The 16,500-nt window shown below is 41.5% G+C and overlaps 1 protein-coding gene across 4 annotated transcripts in view; it reads right to left on the bottom strand.

Moving 5' to 3' along the window:
* Positions 1-874: 874 nt before the first annotated feature.
* Positions 875-16,500, bottom strand: part of man1a2 (mannosidase, alpha, class 1A, member 2) — a 118,149-nt gene continuing 102,523 nt past the window's right edge. For 3 of the 4 annotated variants that reach the window (XM_067515694.1, XM_067515693.1, XM_067515695.1), the window contains exons 10-14: positions 15,917-16,032; positions 14,974-15,193; positions 13,143-13,315; positions 8,527-8,642; positions 875-5,679 (exon numbers count right to left, since the gene is read on the bottom strand). In XM_067515694.1, the coding sequence (XP_067371795.1) occupies positions 5,544-5,679; positions 8,527-8,642; positions 13,143-13,315; positions 14,974-15,193; positions 15,917-16,032 (761 nt within the window). In that variant the 3' untranslated portion in view covers positions 875-5,543. The other variant, XM_067515696.1, reaches the window with a different exon arrangement.

Here is a 16,500-nt window from a genome sequence, read left to right as displayed (position 1 = left end):
TCATCCTTTAAAATCACGATCTCATCTAGTTACTAATTTCAATGCTAAAATACAGACTAGTAAACACTTTCTACTATATTCCTTTACAAATATGCTTTAAATCCAAAATGTGGACGGGCGCTGTCCCTCGATCCTGACTCGCTGATCAGCACTGGCAGCGGTGCAGAAATGTTCTCGTCCAAGAAGTTTGAGCTTCTAAGCAGAGAACTTTAGTTATTTCTTTAGTTATTGTCTTGTGCTGCAGAGCCCGTCATAGTTTAGCAGATTCAACATTACCACAACACTGCACATGTGGTTCACTGATGCGTTCATGGCTTTGGGCAACAATAGAGCTCAGTGCAGGCAAACAATCAGAATAAATGGAAAATGATCAGACAATAAAACATTAAAAAAACGAACATACATAATATATGGGCTGCTTGTCATTTTCAACTTAAGCTTTCAATGAGTTTTACACTTGAGCTTTTCGCCCTATCAGCTTCACTTTGTCTCCCCACTTTGAAAGGAGTCATTTACTAATATCCAATAGTGTTTTCACAATCAGCATGAAATCACAAGCTCATCGTAGCAGGCAGCGATGCAACAAGCCATGTTAAACGAGGCCAATGCTAAAGCAGCTTCCTGATCAATAGCAGCTAGCACCCACCACTGATACCACACTGGTCTGGTGTGTAAGCACAGCACAGGAGGCTGAAAATGTTCTGTAGTTCTGCAGATCATAAACCAAAGAGGATAAAAGTGGTGGTGGGGAGGGGTCCTCGAATGTGTGCCTGGTTTTATAGCAAACCATTTATTAGTTTGAGAATTATCAGGTAAAACTACAATCATCAATATAACGGACCCTGCAAAGTCAAAACAAACAATATACTCTGTATTTTCTGATCACTTTTCATAACATCTTTATTGAATTTGTGTCTCGGTTTTAAACATATTTACAGATACTTTCATTTTATTTTTTAAGTTCAGTAAAAATACAAATACAGAGCACTCAAGTTTCAAAACCAATGTCGCTCCCTGGTGACTCAATGGCTGCCCAGGGTTTTCCTTGGGCTTCCTCCGCATCAGATACAAGCGGTGGGGATGTTAGAGAGTGGGGAGTGGGGAGTCGAGGCCGAGAGTCCAGACCGTACTGCGTGAATGATGCCACCAGAAGAAAGAGGGAGGTGGAGATGTTGTTGGGGGGATGATGGGGGGTAAAATGAAAGTCATGAAGCATGTTTATGAGAAACGTGGTGTACGCTGAGTCATGCTGTAGAAGTGCGCGGCAAGAAATTCCACAAACTTTAAACCAAAAAAACCAAAACAAACCAAAAAACCAATATATAAAAAGAAGAGGCCGACTAGTAATAAGTCATTAAAAAAACCTGCCTTCAAATCCCACCCTGAATGGTGGCGCCTGATAACAACTGAGAAGAACTTCAGAGATGTTCCATTATTAACTTCTACCAGGTCTCCAGGATATTTTGTGCTTATTTGCGACCGATCATCACTTGTTCACGTTTCACCTTCTGATCGATGGCCGAGCACTTATTAGCAGTAACGCTGCCACTTATGGCTTATCATATCCCATCACATCACTGCCGTCCGTGCTGCCAGTGATCATCCTCTACAGGGGAAAACTGTCCGACTGTTGGCCTGCAGTACTATACCACCCAGTACTATACCACCCAGTACTATACCACCCAGTACTATACCACACAGTGCAGCTTCACTGACTAACTGTCCATTTAATGCTATTTAGGTTTGTTGCCAACTTAATTGACCTGAATCGACAGACAACAATGAATTTACAGTTGGCTTTTGCATCCCCTTATTTGAATATATATATATATTTTTAAATATATATTTTAATATATATAAACAATGCTTTTCATCAACATATTTTACGAACATTGAGATAGTACAGATGTTTTGTCATCATAAATTAATAAAGTTTCATTAATTAAGTAATGGGGCTGCACTGATATTATTTTCCTTTAACCTTATTTTATACACTCTTTGGCCATTTTTGTTACTTGGAATGATGAGGAACAGTTGTACTGGCTGAATGCTCATTATTATTAATGTTATTAGGGTTTAGGGTTAAGTTTGCGTCCACTTACATAGAAATGGCGCCAACATAACCCTAACGCTAACAAAATAAAGCAAACAAAGCTTCAATTGTTTTTTTACTCATCAGCAGTAACAAGAATGAACAAGAAGCACACGAAAAAAAGTTAACTCTTCCTTGATAATTTAATTAAAAATTAAGCCTCAAAACATTTGAACTGCCTCAATGTTTATTACCTGGCATTATGCGGATGAAAGAAAAAAAAAAAGGTTTCACTCTTTTTGCCGTTTCAACATATGGGAACGTAAACTTGTGCCCCCAGCTGTGTCACTGTGGCATTCGACAAAACACAAAGCAAAGACTGCGAGTGAGAAATTTATCAGGCTCAGAAGAAGCAGAAAAAAAAGACAAATACAAATAAACACTCCGTTTTCTCTTTACACAAACTGGTCGGTCGAAACGCATCTGGAAACACTGTAAGCAGCCTATTGGCTTCCAAACAGGCTGCTTATCGTGGCCACCGACACCGACATTTTAACACACTATCAGTCTTGTTTTTTCTGGCATTTGAGATTATGGCTGAGTCCCTGCCAACATGGAGAGAGGATCCGACGAGTGTGGAATAAACCAAAATAAAGACATGAAAGCATGTGGTTAATGGAGGGTGATTTTAGTGTAACAACAAGAAACTAAGTGATTTTATAAGGAAAATATGAACTTAACAAAAAAAAAAACAAACAAACAAAAACTGTTATTTAACTTCAACAAAACCAGAATCATATTTTTCTACAACTTGGATTTTCTATTGATTTGTTTGTCTACAAACTGGCACAAGTCGCAAAAAAAGCTTTGTCGTCTTACTGTTGCATCTGACATGTAACGAAGGAGTAAAAGAAGAATCTTTTCTCTAAGCACATTGTTGTGTCCACACAGCCGCTAGAATTGTGCTTCTGTTAATATCATATTCGAAATCTGCATTTGGGCGTTTGAAAGCGTCATAAACAAACTGCTGATTCTCGCACACGGACTTACAGTGTAGTCAGATCACAAAGCATGTTTGGATAGATGTGCTTCCATTTGATTTGCTTAATTGTTGGGTTAGACGTTGTGCAGAACTGCCTTTGCAAATAATTTGCTGAAATTGAGATGGTTGTCTGCTTCGGGGATTAGAGTCGGTAAGTCAAGAAGAACTATTTCACTTCATTTGTTTTGGTTGATTGCTAACTAAATACTTCTGTCGAATGTTATTATTCGAGCCACCCACGCACCAAGTCTCTCACGATGGAGCAGAGCTACTACAAGAGCACAGCATTGTGTTTGTGCGTGGACTTCTCTCAACAAGGCCACAATCTTGATATGTCTCACCACACGGAGCGAGGAGCTCTCATTTCTTCCTGTGGTAGTTCGATGTTCAGGCTGATCACATTATAATTACATCAATGGGTTTCCATTGCAAGCTGACTACAAACAGGCAAAGCACCATAGTTTCTGAATTTCTAACATTTCCCAACTGTTTTTTCGACATATTTGAAACATTTGTTTGATGATATGCTGTCATTTAATAATTGGTGTCATAACTGACCGAGGACATCTGTACAGCAGCTGATTACATTGATGCCCATAGTCACAGTTACATACAGTCAAATTAACAGTTGGGCATGAATTAACTGGTGAAATCTGTTTCAAATTTCTTAAGAGCTGAACATCATGAACTTAAGGTTTTACACTTTGCCAGATTCTAAGTTTGAGGAAACCCTGAGATTAAAGCCCAGCTCTCTGGTCATTTCCCAAACACACACTAAAACCAGCAATGAACGTGTCTCCACTTACAGGGGATGGATGTCAGTCTGCAGCCTGGGTTACAGTATTAGTCTGTGTCATACACGTCCACTGTTGTCCAAAAGTCACTTCAACCAAACGGACAGCTTGACCGGGTAACACGCTTCTTCCTTCGAAAATGCTCGGTGATGAAAAAAAAAAAAAAAAAAAAAACTGTTCCAAATTCTCCAAATACACAGAAACATTTGTTTTAAGTATCTTGGCAGAGTGATGTATTCTCTTAATGGTTTGTGGACTTAAACGTAGGTTCACGCTACACACGAATAAGCTAATGCAGGCTGCAGACGATAAATGTCAGCAGAGGTATTTCATTCATGGTTTTAGTGTCTTCATAGGGGATTGGTGAAAATTTAGAAAATGACTGAAGTTATTCTTTGAAGGCCTCCCAAGTTTGTAGACTTTTTATGGAGAGGTGGACGTCAACATGGAAATGAGAGGAGAACACAGAAAATAAGAGAGGAATTCTGGAAAAAGCAGTAAACTGATGGCTTTATGTAACAGCAACAATTAGGTGGCAGAGTTTAAGTTATTTAAAAAGGGAACAGGGAAAATGTAGCAGCTACAGAAGAGTCTTCATATATTCTGCTACACTTCTTTCCATACAAAGTGCACAAACTGATGATTTACAGAAGGGGCCATTTTAACAACCACACACGTGGCATATGCACAGTCGGGTCCCAGCCTCATCCCGCAGCATGTGACCTGAATATGATGCAGAGGGATTTATATAAAACAGGAGCAATGACAAAAGAAAGGGTGGATGAGAAACCTTGTAGTAGTGTGATCAGGAGAAAGGAGATGAAAAAAGCAGCATCCAGAATGGTTTGGGGAGGACGTTGTGGCTGTGACGACTCGAATTGGAAGAGAAACTGTAAAGATGTTGAGGTGGGGAGGGGTGAAGACGAAGAAGCTGCTTCCCCATGTAGTTACTGTTCCACGTAGAATGCTCCGTGTTTGTGAAAAAGGGAGGACCAGGGGACAACCTGTCCTCTACGACGTGACGAGCTGCTAAGAGTTCAAACAAGTCAAACAATTTCATCTGATGAGAATGAGACAGAAAGTAGATTAGGGAAGGTTCAGAGAGAAAGTGAGGGGTTCAACCCTGTGTCCCCATTCAGGACATAGCCAAATGAAAAACACTTCTTGTTAACAGACCCTGTACGGTTCTCAAGTTTGATCTGCCTGGAAAAAAGAGAAATGTGATCCTTCACAAAACCTCATGTGCACTCTGAGCTCGAGTCTGTATGGGAGGAAATGTTTGGTCAAATAAAATCCTAAAAATAATAGCAAAAGAACTAAATCAAGCCTCCGCTTTGGAGCTCGGTCCTTCAGAGCGAAAGAGTTCATTCAAGCCAAAGGTGAGGCTGAGCAGCACACCCACCATCCTTCTGATTAGAACAGAGAAGACAGACAGAGTCAAAGAGTAAATCATACAAGAAGAGAGCGAGAGTCAACAACCAAGTCCTCTGCATTCTGCAGTGGTCTGTGCGAAGGCTCTCTCCCCCCGCGTCCTCCAGCTGACGCCTGCAGTCCAAAAGCAGCTGAGAATCTGTAGAGCTGAATGTAAGTTTGTCCAGTGTTGGTGGGTGGGTTTTTGGGTGGACAGACAGGTGGCGCCCCCTGGTGCCATTGTGCAGGAAGAGGCCTAGTCTGTCTACCGCTGGGCCGGTTCACTGCCAGGCAGAGTGATGTTGCCCAGGTGGAGGACAGGAAGTGGATGAGCTTCAGTGTTGAAGACCCAGCTCTCCAGTGGCATCAAGTCATCGCTGGAGAACAACAGGTACAGATACCTGAGGGGTAGGGTAGGGTGGAGAGAGTAGGAGGAGTTTTTTTAAGAGAGAGGAAAGGGGAGGGGGAGGGATCGGGTGAGGAAGGTAAAGAAAAAAAGAGAACATCATCAGCGCCACAGAAATGATTTCAACAGCTTTGTGAATTTATTAAAGAATGTCGTGTAATCGTGTAAACCTATGTTACATAAATGCTATTTTTGTGTCCTCTGAGGTCTAGCTTGCTGTAACCATCCCACCTGTTCACACTGGTTCTGAATAGATCCCTTCCTAAAGCACTTACAGTTGAAGTGATGTAGCTGAAGAGCCACAGTCCTTGTTTTATGCCAAAACGTAGTCAAATAAGGATATAGAGCTAATATAATGCCTATACAGCAAAACCCTGCAGTCTGACGTAATCAAAGCACGTCGATATCTTTAGTCTGAACTTCCCTTTGTGTTTTCTTGTGAGGTTGGAGTGGAAAGAAATTGACAAAAAAAAAAAGGCATCGATTTAAAAGCTTTGCCTTCAACGTGAATAACGGGTTAGGTTGAAACCTTACATTGTCTTCAGAAAAAGTCTTATGCTTACAACTACAACAACAGACTGGGGTCAACTTACGTACAGCACATAGGAAGAATCACTTGGACGGGTTAGTGAAACCTGTGTGAGTGTTCAAATGGGGAGCTGACTGTTGTCAGACACATTTGAACTGTGAACCTAAAAATCGAATTAGCTATTTTCCTCCCTCTATCGCACCTGTAGCTTAACATGTCCAACAGCAGCTCAGATCCTGCCAGTACCGTTATTTTCCACTGATGACAGGACAAATGAAATGTGATGGCTGTGTGTTTGATCTCTGCACATTGGTGGAGAGACAACAAATGCTCAAACTGAGAACAGCCCCACTGTTCACAACGCATAAGAAAAGAAGTTTAGATGCTGCCTGCCAGTGCAGATGAGTGTGACTGACAGCCAATCAGCAGTCACTTTAACACAGAGATACTGTTTTGCTCTGATGTAACTGGCCTGCACCCAGCGGGGAAAAGAGAACAGATAGACGCCAAAAGCTGCCTAACAGTGAGACATTCAAATGTCAGCAGCGTTTCACAAAGTTAGCAGCAAGCGTGGCAGGTGACCTTTAACGACTTTTCCACAAAAGACACTTTTTTTTTTGGCATTTGATGCTTTGTGGTTGTTAATTTCAGAGGAAATTACGTTACAAACGGATCAGCGGAGGCTCCCTGCTACTACAAAGAGTGGCAGAAAAGCCAACAACAACAAAAAAAATAAAGGAGTGTGATCTGTTTTATGACTATCTTTAACCTTCCAGATTATTTGACTGACAGGAACAACCGTTTACAGTGCATGAATATCAGGTTATACAGTGTTTTTTAGGGGGGAAATATCCCGACATCTACCAGCAGAGGGAATCAGAGAGCTGTTAGGTTTAATTTTTCCCTGTGGGTCACAGGCTGCATTCTGAGCCTCTTCTCCCTCCATCCATCAATGATGAACCACAGAAACAAGAGAGCCACCCTTTACATGAATTACCATATTATGTGGCAGCATACAAAACACAGCGTTCAGAGCAAAGGGCTCTAATGGAAAGAAATAATAACAGATGCCAGTGTGCTAACCTGTAATTACCCTTTGAAGAGAATTGCTAATTTACACAACGATTGTACAGGCTGCTCCATACAGTAAGGGATTTGTGGTCAAGTAAAGAAAATGGAAAACATTTGCATTTATAGTGCAGGACATCCACACATTTTACCTATCAAAGGGTTGAGTCGAATAAATATTATCTAATGTGTGAAACTTTGCTGACTTCTCAAAAAGGTTTTCCTGTATTGCATTCAAAAGCAGCACAACTGGCCAGAAACAGAACGTAAAACCAGCTCAAAAAGTACATTTGTTTCTGAAGCTTTGGAACATTTAAATTTCAATCATTTATGAATGCAGATCATGTCCTCTGTCCCTTATACTGGAATCATACGAGAATTGAATCACTATCAGTGTGGACTGGAGGGACAACGACAGTGGCATTAAACTGTACATTTATCCACAGTAACTATAAGGAGTTTAACAATTCTCCAAATCCACAGTTTGGTTCGGAACTCGGTTTTCTTTTGTTTTTAAATTACCAACAATTTGTAACAGTGAAAAGCTCTGAGCACTTTTGAAACACAAATGACCTTCTGTCTGCACTGTCCCCCCACCATTCAGGCCTGTATGGTGGAGGGGCCAGACGGAAACCACTCCTCAGTAAAAGGCACATGACAGCCCGCCTGAAGGATGCTCAGACCATGAGACACAAAATTCTCTGGTCTGATGAGACAAAGATTGAGCAAAATAATGAATTTGATCCATTTTGGAATAAGGCTGTAACATAACAAAATGGGGAAAAAGTTAAGCGCTAGGAAAACTTTCTGAATGCACTGTAGATAATTATTATGTGGGAGACCTTCTGGAAAAGGTGGGATGTGCGCAACATGGCGGCAGCAGGTTGGGAACGGAGTTGTCATGACTGTGCCACAAGACATTGGAGTCGCTTTGTGGTTTTAGTCCGTTTCAGAACTGTTACAGTCCTTATAACCATATGAGCGTTGGGTTAAAAATGTGCAAGGCAGGTCTGTGATTGACACGCTGATGCCTTCGTATTTGCACAAAAGCCTTCTGCTCAATTATTAGAAAACATTCTTTAAAAAGCAGCACATAGTTGTAGCAATTATTAAGTCCCTTCAATCAGCTAAACCACTAACCACCCACCAAATTTTTGCATTAATCACCAAAACGAATAATTAATTAATCAACAATCATAATGATGATTGTTGAGCCAATTAATCAGCCTGTTAGCATCGGCTTACTTGAGCGTCTCGGCCAGGAAGAAACTCTGCTGCACGTCGTCGTAGGTCGGGTTAGAGGAGTAAACGTCCTTCACCCCTGAGAAACCTCCGCTCACTCTGCAGTACTTATCGATGGCCTGGAGGACAGAAGGAGAGAGAGGGGGAGACAAGGAAAAAACAGAGGAGGGAAGGGAAAGGATGCAGGACCAAAAGAGGAGGAAAATCAGCGGAAGGATGAAGGGAGGAGGTTGGAGAGGTAGAGACAAAATAAGATAAGAATGACAGGATCATGTGGAGGAAAAGAAAAACAAGAAGAAAAAGGGCAAAGAGAAAAGGTGGAGGGGAGGAGAGCACAATTTAATAAGCTTACAAAAGCATGCTATAATTAATTTAGCTTGTGACAGATTAGAACAAGTCCTGCGGAGACATAGAGGAAACAGCAGCTGTAAAAACAGGAGAGAAAGAAGATTACCACAAACACCTCAACCTGCCTCTGCTGCATTTACATTTTATTCTCTAAAGACGTGGCCTCCTTCACAAAGCAGCTTTATAATGTGGGAGCACATTTTAATGATTAAAGAAAAAAAAAACATGTTCCCCAGGTTCACCGACCCTTCACCTGCGGATATTTGTTAAATGCGAAAATGTGAGACGTTTCTGTCTAAACACATTTTACTCTCAGTTTCAGTTGTTGTTCTTCTATTTAATATGTCGGTGCATGTGGAGGAAAACGGCCTGTGAACATATAATCTCAAGAAACATTCAGGGCAAAGCTGAATCTGATTTCTGTGGATCTGATATCGTTTTCGGAGGCATCCTGTCATTTCAGGAACAGTTTAAGCCACATTTGTAGGTGGTTTGAACAAATTGTGACGTCAATCTTCTCTCCAACTATTCACACTCGCTTTCAAGGGTTTTTCTCACATTCTCCAAACAAGGCAGATGTGACGTTTTTCCAAAATGATGGAGCACAGCCTGTCAAACAGCAAAGCCTGGACAATTTATATATTACTCAATTTATTTAAAAGCATGCATTCCAAACTTTGTCAAGAGGGAGGACAAGCATCCAACATTCACTCCAACAGACTTTCTGAAAGCCTCTGCAGAGAAAGGAGCACTTCCTACAAGGACGACGGCCTCCATGGAGGCATTTGTCGGACTGTGAGAGCAGGACAAATTAAAGAATCGTCTAATGAGACAAAAACGGAACCCTCTGGCATACGTCCAAAAACCAAAACAGGCATCGCTCCGCATGTGATTAATACCATCCCTATAGTGAAACATGATGGAGGCAGCATCATGCTATGGGGGTGCGTCTCAGCGGCAGGGACAGGGAGACTGGTCAAAAGAGCAGAATAAATCAAACCAGCCCACGAAGTACATCTGCTCCAGAGTGCACATGACCAAGACACATTTCTTGCAGCTTTCCACTCTAATAGTGTTTATGCATTAATAAATCATTAATAGTCTCCTGTTGTTTATTCTAGTAAAACACCACATGTTCTCGATTATTCCTAACTTAAAAAACAGCTAATCCAGTTTCTAAAACAGTTTCACTATAGTAATTATGCTTCTAGGTATTGCTATTTATTTCAGAAGGGTGCAAATTAGTGAGCCACTAAAAACAAGCAAGCTAACAGTCACCTGTAACTTTCCCCCCTCAGAATACCTTGATGCTGCCCTACTGCAAACAGCCGCTGCTCTGACGAATAACAATGAGTCTTCTAATTGAAAACAACACATCTGAGATCTGGTGCCTACTACGTCTGCACGCGCGCGCACACACACACACACACGCACCAGCAACACCGCCTCAAAATGCAGCGATCGTCCAGCTGGTGATACTGACAGTACGCTATTACCTGTGTGCTCTATTGATTTACAATGAGGACTTGTTACAGTAAAATTGGTGCCTCCATAAAAATTCTGGCTGCATTACACTCCTGCTCATACTTTATCGACTTTAAGTATTAACGCATGTAATTGAAAGCATTATCTCTGTCCTTGTCTTTCAGTCCCTCTCTCTTTCTCTCGCTCTCTCTCTCTCACACACACACACACACACACACAGACACCTTATCCCTCCTTCCTGTCCTCAAGTAACCATTTTGCTGTCAGCGGATTTCCACTGCAAGGAGTATGGACCATAATTCCTGATATTCATGGGCTGCTACACCTGACGTGTATTTGCCCTCCAGATCAACACTGCAGTGTCCAGCAAAATGCTGTGCAACACACACACACACACACAAGGGGAGAGAGAGAGTGAGAGACAGAGAGAGAGAACGAGAGAGAAAGAGTGAGAGACAGAGAGAGAGAGAGAGAGAGAGAGAGAGACAGAGAGAGAGTGAGAGACAGAGACAGAGAGAGAGAGACAAACAGAGAAAGAGAAAGAGAGAGAATATGTCTATATCCTTAAAAGTCACTAAATATGAGATGCATCAACATGCAACAACTTCTGGGTTAACAAGTAGACCATATACCCCCACTAATGTCTCTCTCTCTCTCTCGCACACACACACCATGACCATCTGTGCAAAATAAATTACCACATTAAAAGTCTACCTGTAGGAGGGGAGTAGGAGGAGCAGTGTTTCTGCAGTGGCTAAGTGAGGACATTACAGCAGCTTGGCTGTACCTTCACACACTCCAGCACACATGAATAAAAACACAAACAAAAGCCAGCCAGCGCTAATGGCTGCTCAAAAGAGAAAGCATGACAAAAAGAGGCACATTTGGATGCAGCTGGAGCATTAAAAGCGTGTACTGTATGTGTGTGTGCGGTAATAGCTGGGGCTCCAGGTAACATACAGGGAAGACTGTTGGTGTCTCTGGAAGAGAGAGAACATTTTATGTGAATACTGAGAAAGCCTCAGGTGTACATGTGAAGTGAACACATAAAATATTATGAAAACATAAAAAAATAAATGATACAGGAAAAGGAAAATAATATTATGCTTATCTTACTCAAAGTCAGTATATCTACTCAAAACGTGTTGTTGATGTAAACTACTCGAACACAATGCAAAGCAAAGCGACTGGATGTGCGTCTCACAGCACGAATAAATATGATGAATTGTGGATGGTAGTGAAAACGCTGCAGCAAGATCTGTTAAAACAATATAAGCTTTACTAAAGATCAGGCTTTGGGCAGTGCGACTGATGCCTGATTGTACACATACAGTACTGTATCATATCCCATTAGTATAAAATTGTCAAGCACCTTGATGTCTTGTACACTAACTGCAAAAACGATGCTAACGTCTTAAACCGCCTGATTATTATCCACTCAAGTACAGGCTCAAAAGCCATTGAGGTAGATTTGATCATCACTAAACACTGCTGACTAAGCAGCTTTGTGAAAGTGTTGGACGTTTTTCACTGTGACTGCTAAAGGCCGACTGGTAGCTCGATTTGTAGAGCAGCAGGATGGGATGCAGAAGTCAGCGGGATCAAATCCCAGCCTACCCACCAGGTGTGTCCCTGAGCGAGCGTTCAGCGCTAGCTCTCCGGGTTACTGGAGAGAAAAAAAAAAAAAATAGGCAGACAAAATGAAGAAACCAAACATTGACCACAAACAGGCCAGTTGAAATTCAGGCAGCAAAAGCCCCATGAAAAGCATTATAGAAGACAAGTTCTTTATTCCTGGAGGAAAAGGACTTTGCTTCTGTTCTAGTTTGACAATGCTTTTAATATTAAAACACATACAGGAGAAACAAATTACTAATAACACCTAAAGGTCTCACATCCACCTACAGGTACAAATTTCATACACACACACACGCACACACACACACAGGTTGAAGTAAAGTCGGTGTTTACACTGCAGTTGAGAAGCACCAGCAGTCGTCTGATACGAGCATAAATCTATATGTGCTTCACTGTGATGTCAAAAACCTCTCATCCCTTACAACGCTGCAAAAGTCTACATAATGAGAAACAGGAAACTGCGAGAAACCACTTAAAGTCCATCTATGATGCTGTCTGGAGTTGGGTGAGACCTGTATTTCTCTGGTTTCACAATTTCAAATGAAGCTACAAACAGCTCCCTGCACTGGGTTGTCAGGGATGCTCTGTTAAAAAGACAAAGCAACAGGGAATCGGCACGAAAACGCTTCATTATTTTAGTGGTGCCGTGCTTTTAGCAGAGAGACAAATGAACACTCATATTGCGCAGTATGACTTCATGACTCAAAAGTCAAGCAGTAAAATAGGCTTCGCTTGCCGTTTACTTCTGTGTGGCCATAGAGCCTATTATAGAAAGCTGGACATTTACTGATCTCAACTCACACGTTAAAACTACTTGACCTATTTGCCATGTACTCTACCAGATAACTGCTAGTCCTCCTCTGCAATGCTCGGTGTGCTACAGTTTTCAAGAGGGCAACGTGGGAGCAGGAGCCGCTGATTTGCATATAGTCTTTAGACTTTTCCGGTCTCGTGTCTGTCATCAATTTCACAAATTCTCTGAAAGCTTCAGTCTCTTATTGTTTGGGAAAATAGAGTCTTGTAATTGTTGTCTCGTAAATCATTCCCAAAAACTGATGATTCAGTAAAAATGTCTTAAAATGAACAAAAACTGTATTTTGTGATGTTACAATGATGGCCGTTCTACAGTACAAATGCATGCTCATTACCTGTGCTGCCTCCCAGCCCCACTGTCGGTATTTAGGATCATGGGTGAACCTCCACATGTACCAGTAAGTCTCGATGACCTCTGGCCGCAGGATGTAGTATTTCTCATTCTGCCGTACAGCCACTGCCTCCAGGCCGCTGTCGAACTTAAAGGCCTCTGGGCCAAGCTTCAATACTGAGGGGGAAAAAAAAGAAGAATTAAACAGGGAGGAAGGTAAACTGGTAGAAAAAGAGGTGGAAGGAAATAAACACAGAAGACGGAAGGCAACAGGATACATAAGGAGGACAGATGAAGAGGCGAGAGCAAGGATTTTACGGGGATGAATATTTGACACAGGTAAAGGGGGCAAAAAAGAAAAGGAAGGGTGATATGCATGATAAAATTGATAGAAGATGGAAGGTATAACCAGGAAAGAATGATGAAAAAAAGAAAATAGAGTAGATAAACATTTCCTTTGCTCCTTGTTTGTCGTTAGGGTTCAGTTGCTGGTGATTACGATTCTAAGCCGATTTGCATTTGAGTGCATGTGTGTGTGTAAAAGCTGTAAAAACATTGATTTCACTGGCTTTTCGTCCTTTTACAATCAGTGTTTCCTGCCAATTGAGTGCGATAGGCATTAAGAGTCTAACTGTGGAAAATTACTGAGAAGCTGAAGAGGTGGTGACAGGACTGTGTTTCTCTGAAGGATTAACACACACACACACACACACACACCGTGAAGGACTGCTCATTAAGAACTCACAGGTGAACTTTAAACAGCCTGACCGTTGCCATCAAACTCCCTGCCACCGCACCAGAAAGTTGTTTCTGTTTTCTCCTCCAACCCTCCCTCCTGCTTCCACTCTCCATCTTCATTTGTTGCCATGGCAACCCCTCTTCCTCTGAGCAACATTGCTCACAAGCGCGCACATACACACTGCATGCACACCCAATATCGGTGCGAGATCACACGCCGACAACTACTGATATTGGCAAGAAAACATCCCAAGCAGGTACTTTGAAAGTTCGATTTCAAATAGACAATATATTTCCACTCACAGCAAATGAAAATGTAATACCTGCTAAACACACATCCATTTCTAATAAAGCAACATTTTTATTATTTTGTTTTTTTTTTACAGCAAATAAAGTGAATTTAATAGTCCTTGGGTGGGTAAAAGTGACCCTAAGCTGATCCTGCTCCACTGGTCTTTTCTTTAGAGTAAAATAAAATAAATATTGATATGCTTATAATTCTGAAGTCCCCGTGGTGCACTGACTGAGAAGGACAGCAATAATGAGTGGTTTACATTATTAGATTATGACATTGGTTATCACTTTTAAAACAGTAGTGCATTATGAAGTGCTGTACTGTAATACACTTTAGAGGTAACTGTACTTTATATGAGTATTTTCATTTTATATTTTCTCCACTACATTTCAGCTTTTTGTTTGAAACTCTGAAACAGTCTTCAGCATAAATGTAATTACTTTACAATAAATCATTTCTGCTTTTTAAAGTTCAGTTTGGCTTAGGCTGGGGCCATGCCCCGTGTGGCCTTCTTAATAAACTTTTGGATAGATTATCTGGATTATCACCAGCATCAAGTTTAATACTTCTTCAAATACTGTGTTTTTTTAAATCAGTAACCAAGTTTACCAGAGAATCCAATATGTTTTAAACCAGGTATTCAGTACTCAGTTATCTAAACAATTTTAAAGTTATACTCATATCTTGGACTGGTGTATTCTTTAATAATAGCACTTGCACTTTTACTTGAGTATTGAGTTTGTGTACTTCTGCCACCTCTGCCAGTTTTATTCATAGTAGTACGAGCGTTTGTGTTTCTCACCCGTCCTGTCGTAGGACTCATGGCAGGTGTGTGCGATCTCAGCCCCCAGCTGCAGGTAGTGCCCCGCCTTGTCATCAGGCGAGCCGTCAGCGCCCAACGCAAACATGCCACCGGCGAAGCAGGCCAGGTGGCCCATCTTCCTCTCCAGGTGACCGTTCTTCCACTCACCGATGAATGTCAGGCCGCCGTTGGATTTGCGTATCAGGTGGCGCTCGATGGCCTGCAGGAAGGAAGGGTGTGTGTGTTTGTCCGTGTATAAAGGTGGTGTTGGCCACAGTAAATCAGGATGAAGATGATTTATGCATTTAGAGTAAAGCGTTGACATTTGTGAGAAAATAGAACACAGAAAAAAGCGGAATAGAGCAGTGATATTGTGGACAGAATATTAAGTGTACAGAAAATGGGAATGGCAAAGTGAATAGAGGCTATGAATTAAGTGTATGCATGTGTGTGAAAGTATGAATAGAGTCAGGTTGTGTGAATGGGGAAATGTATGAGTGTAACAAAGTGAAGAAATCTATTTCTGCTTAGTCTGTGACACTCAATGCCTGACAGTTTGAATCAGCTAAAGCCTCTAACCTCTACTGAAATCTGTCCACAGGGACAACAGTAAATCAACGTTGGCTATTTAAAATGAATAACAAGTATCAATTACAGTTTGAGCCAATTTAAAGTAAGATGAAATGCTGCTTTACAAACACACATTCTAAAAAAAACAAAAAAAAAACGTGTGTTTATGACATTAGCTCCTTAAGGACCATGTTATTATTCCCTGAAGCAGAGTGAAATGTAATCAAACTTTAAGCCAGCACTTAATGATGGCTTATCTCTTTGCAGCAGTATCTTCAAATACAGTGGTGGTGCTGTGTCTCTGGTAACAGTTCAGAGAATGTGGAAATAACCTGCTAAAATAGCTGTAGAAGTACGTATGCACACACTGTACCTCTATAGCATCGTCGTAGGTCTTGCGTGCTTCTGTATCTGTCTTGTCTGACATGAGCCACGCCTTCAGCAGGTACTCGTAAAAGCTGTCCCCTAGTCCTCCGACTGAAGTGTGATCTGGAGGAAAGACACGAGTTAAAACGAGCAGGTGAGGGGACACACACAACACTGTGACAGAGCAAGAGAACGAGATGGAGGGACAAATCACAAAGCAAAACTGAATTATTCATTATTTGTCCTTGGCAGAGAGCAACATAATGCATCAAACACATCTATCCAACCACAGGTGGTAGTTTTTCTCTACACGGTCAATGTATTGGCAGCGTGTCTCCTCTCATTCCTCGTTTTGTTTATCCTTTCCCTGATGTGCTCACATTTCAATGTCCCCAATCGTCCTTTTGGAAGTTTACACAGCTTTCATGGCTGCCCTAATTTGCAGGAAACCACGTCGGGAAGATGGGCTGCTAGCCAGCAGTCCCTCTGATCACGCTAAGCAAAAAAAATAAATCTTGTCTCCAGCGGTCATTTTATGCCCATTTGACTGACTTTCAACTTTTACAACACTTTGGTCTACGTCCGGGGCAA

The sequence above is a fragment of the Channa argus genome, chromosome 9, assembly GCF_033026475.1.
Source record: "Channa argus isolate prfri chromosome 9, Channa argus male v1.0, whole genome shotgun sequence".
In the NCBI taxonomy this organism is placed as follows: Eukaryota; Metazoa; Chordata; class Actinopteri; order Anabantiformes; family Channidae; genus Channa; species Channa argus.
The sequence above is the reverse complement of the archived record's forward strand: the minus strand, read 5'-3'. Positions and strand labels throughout refer to the sequence as shown.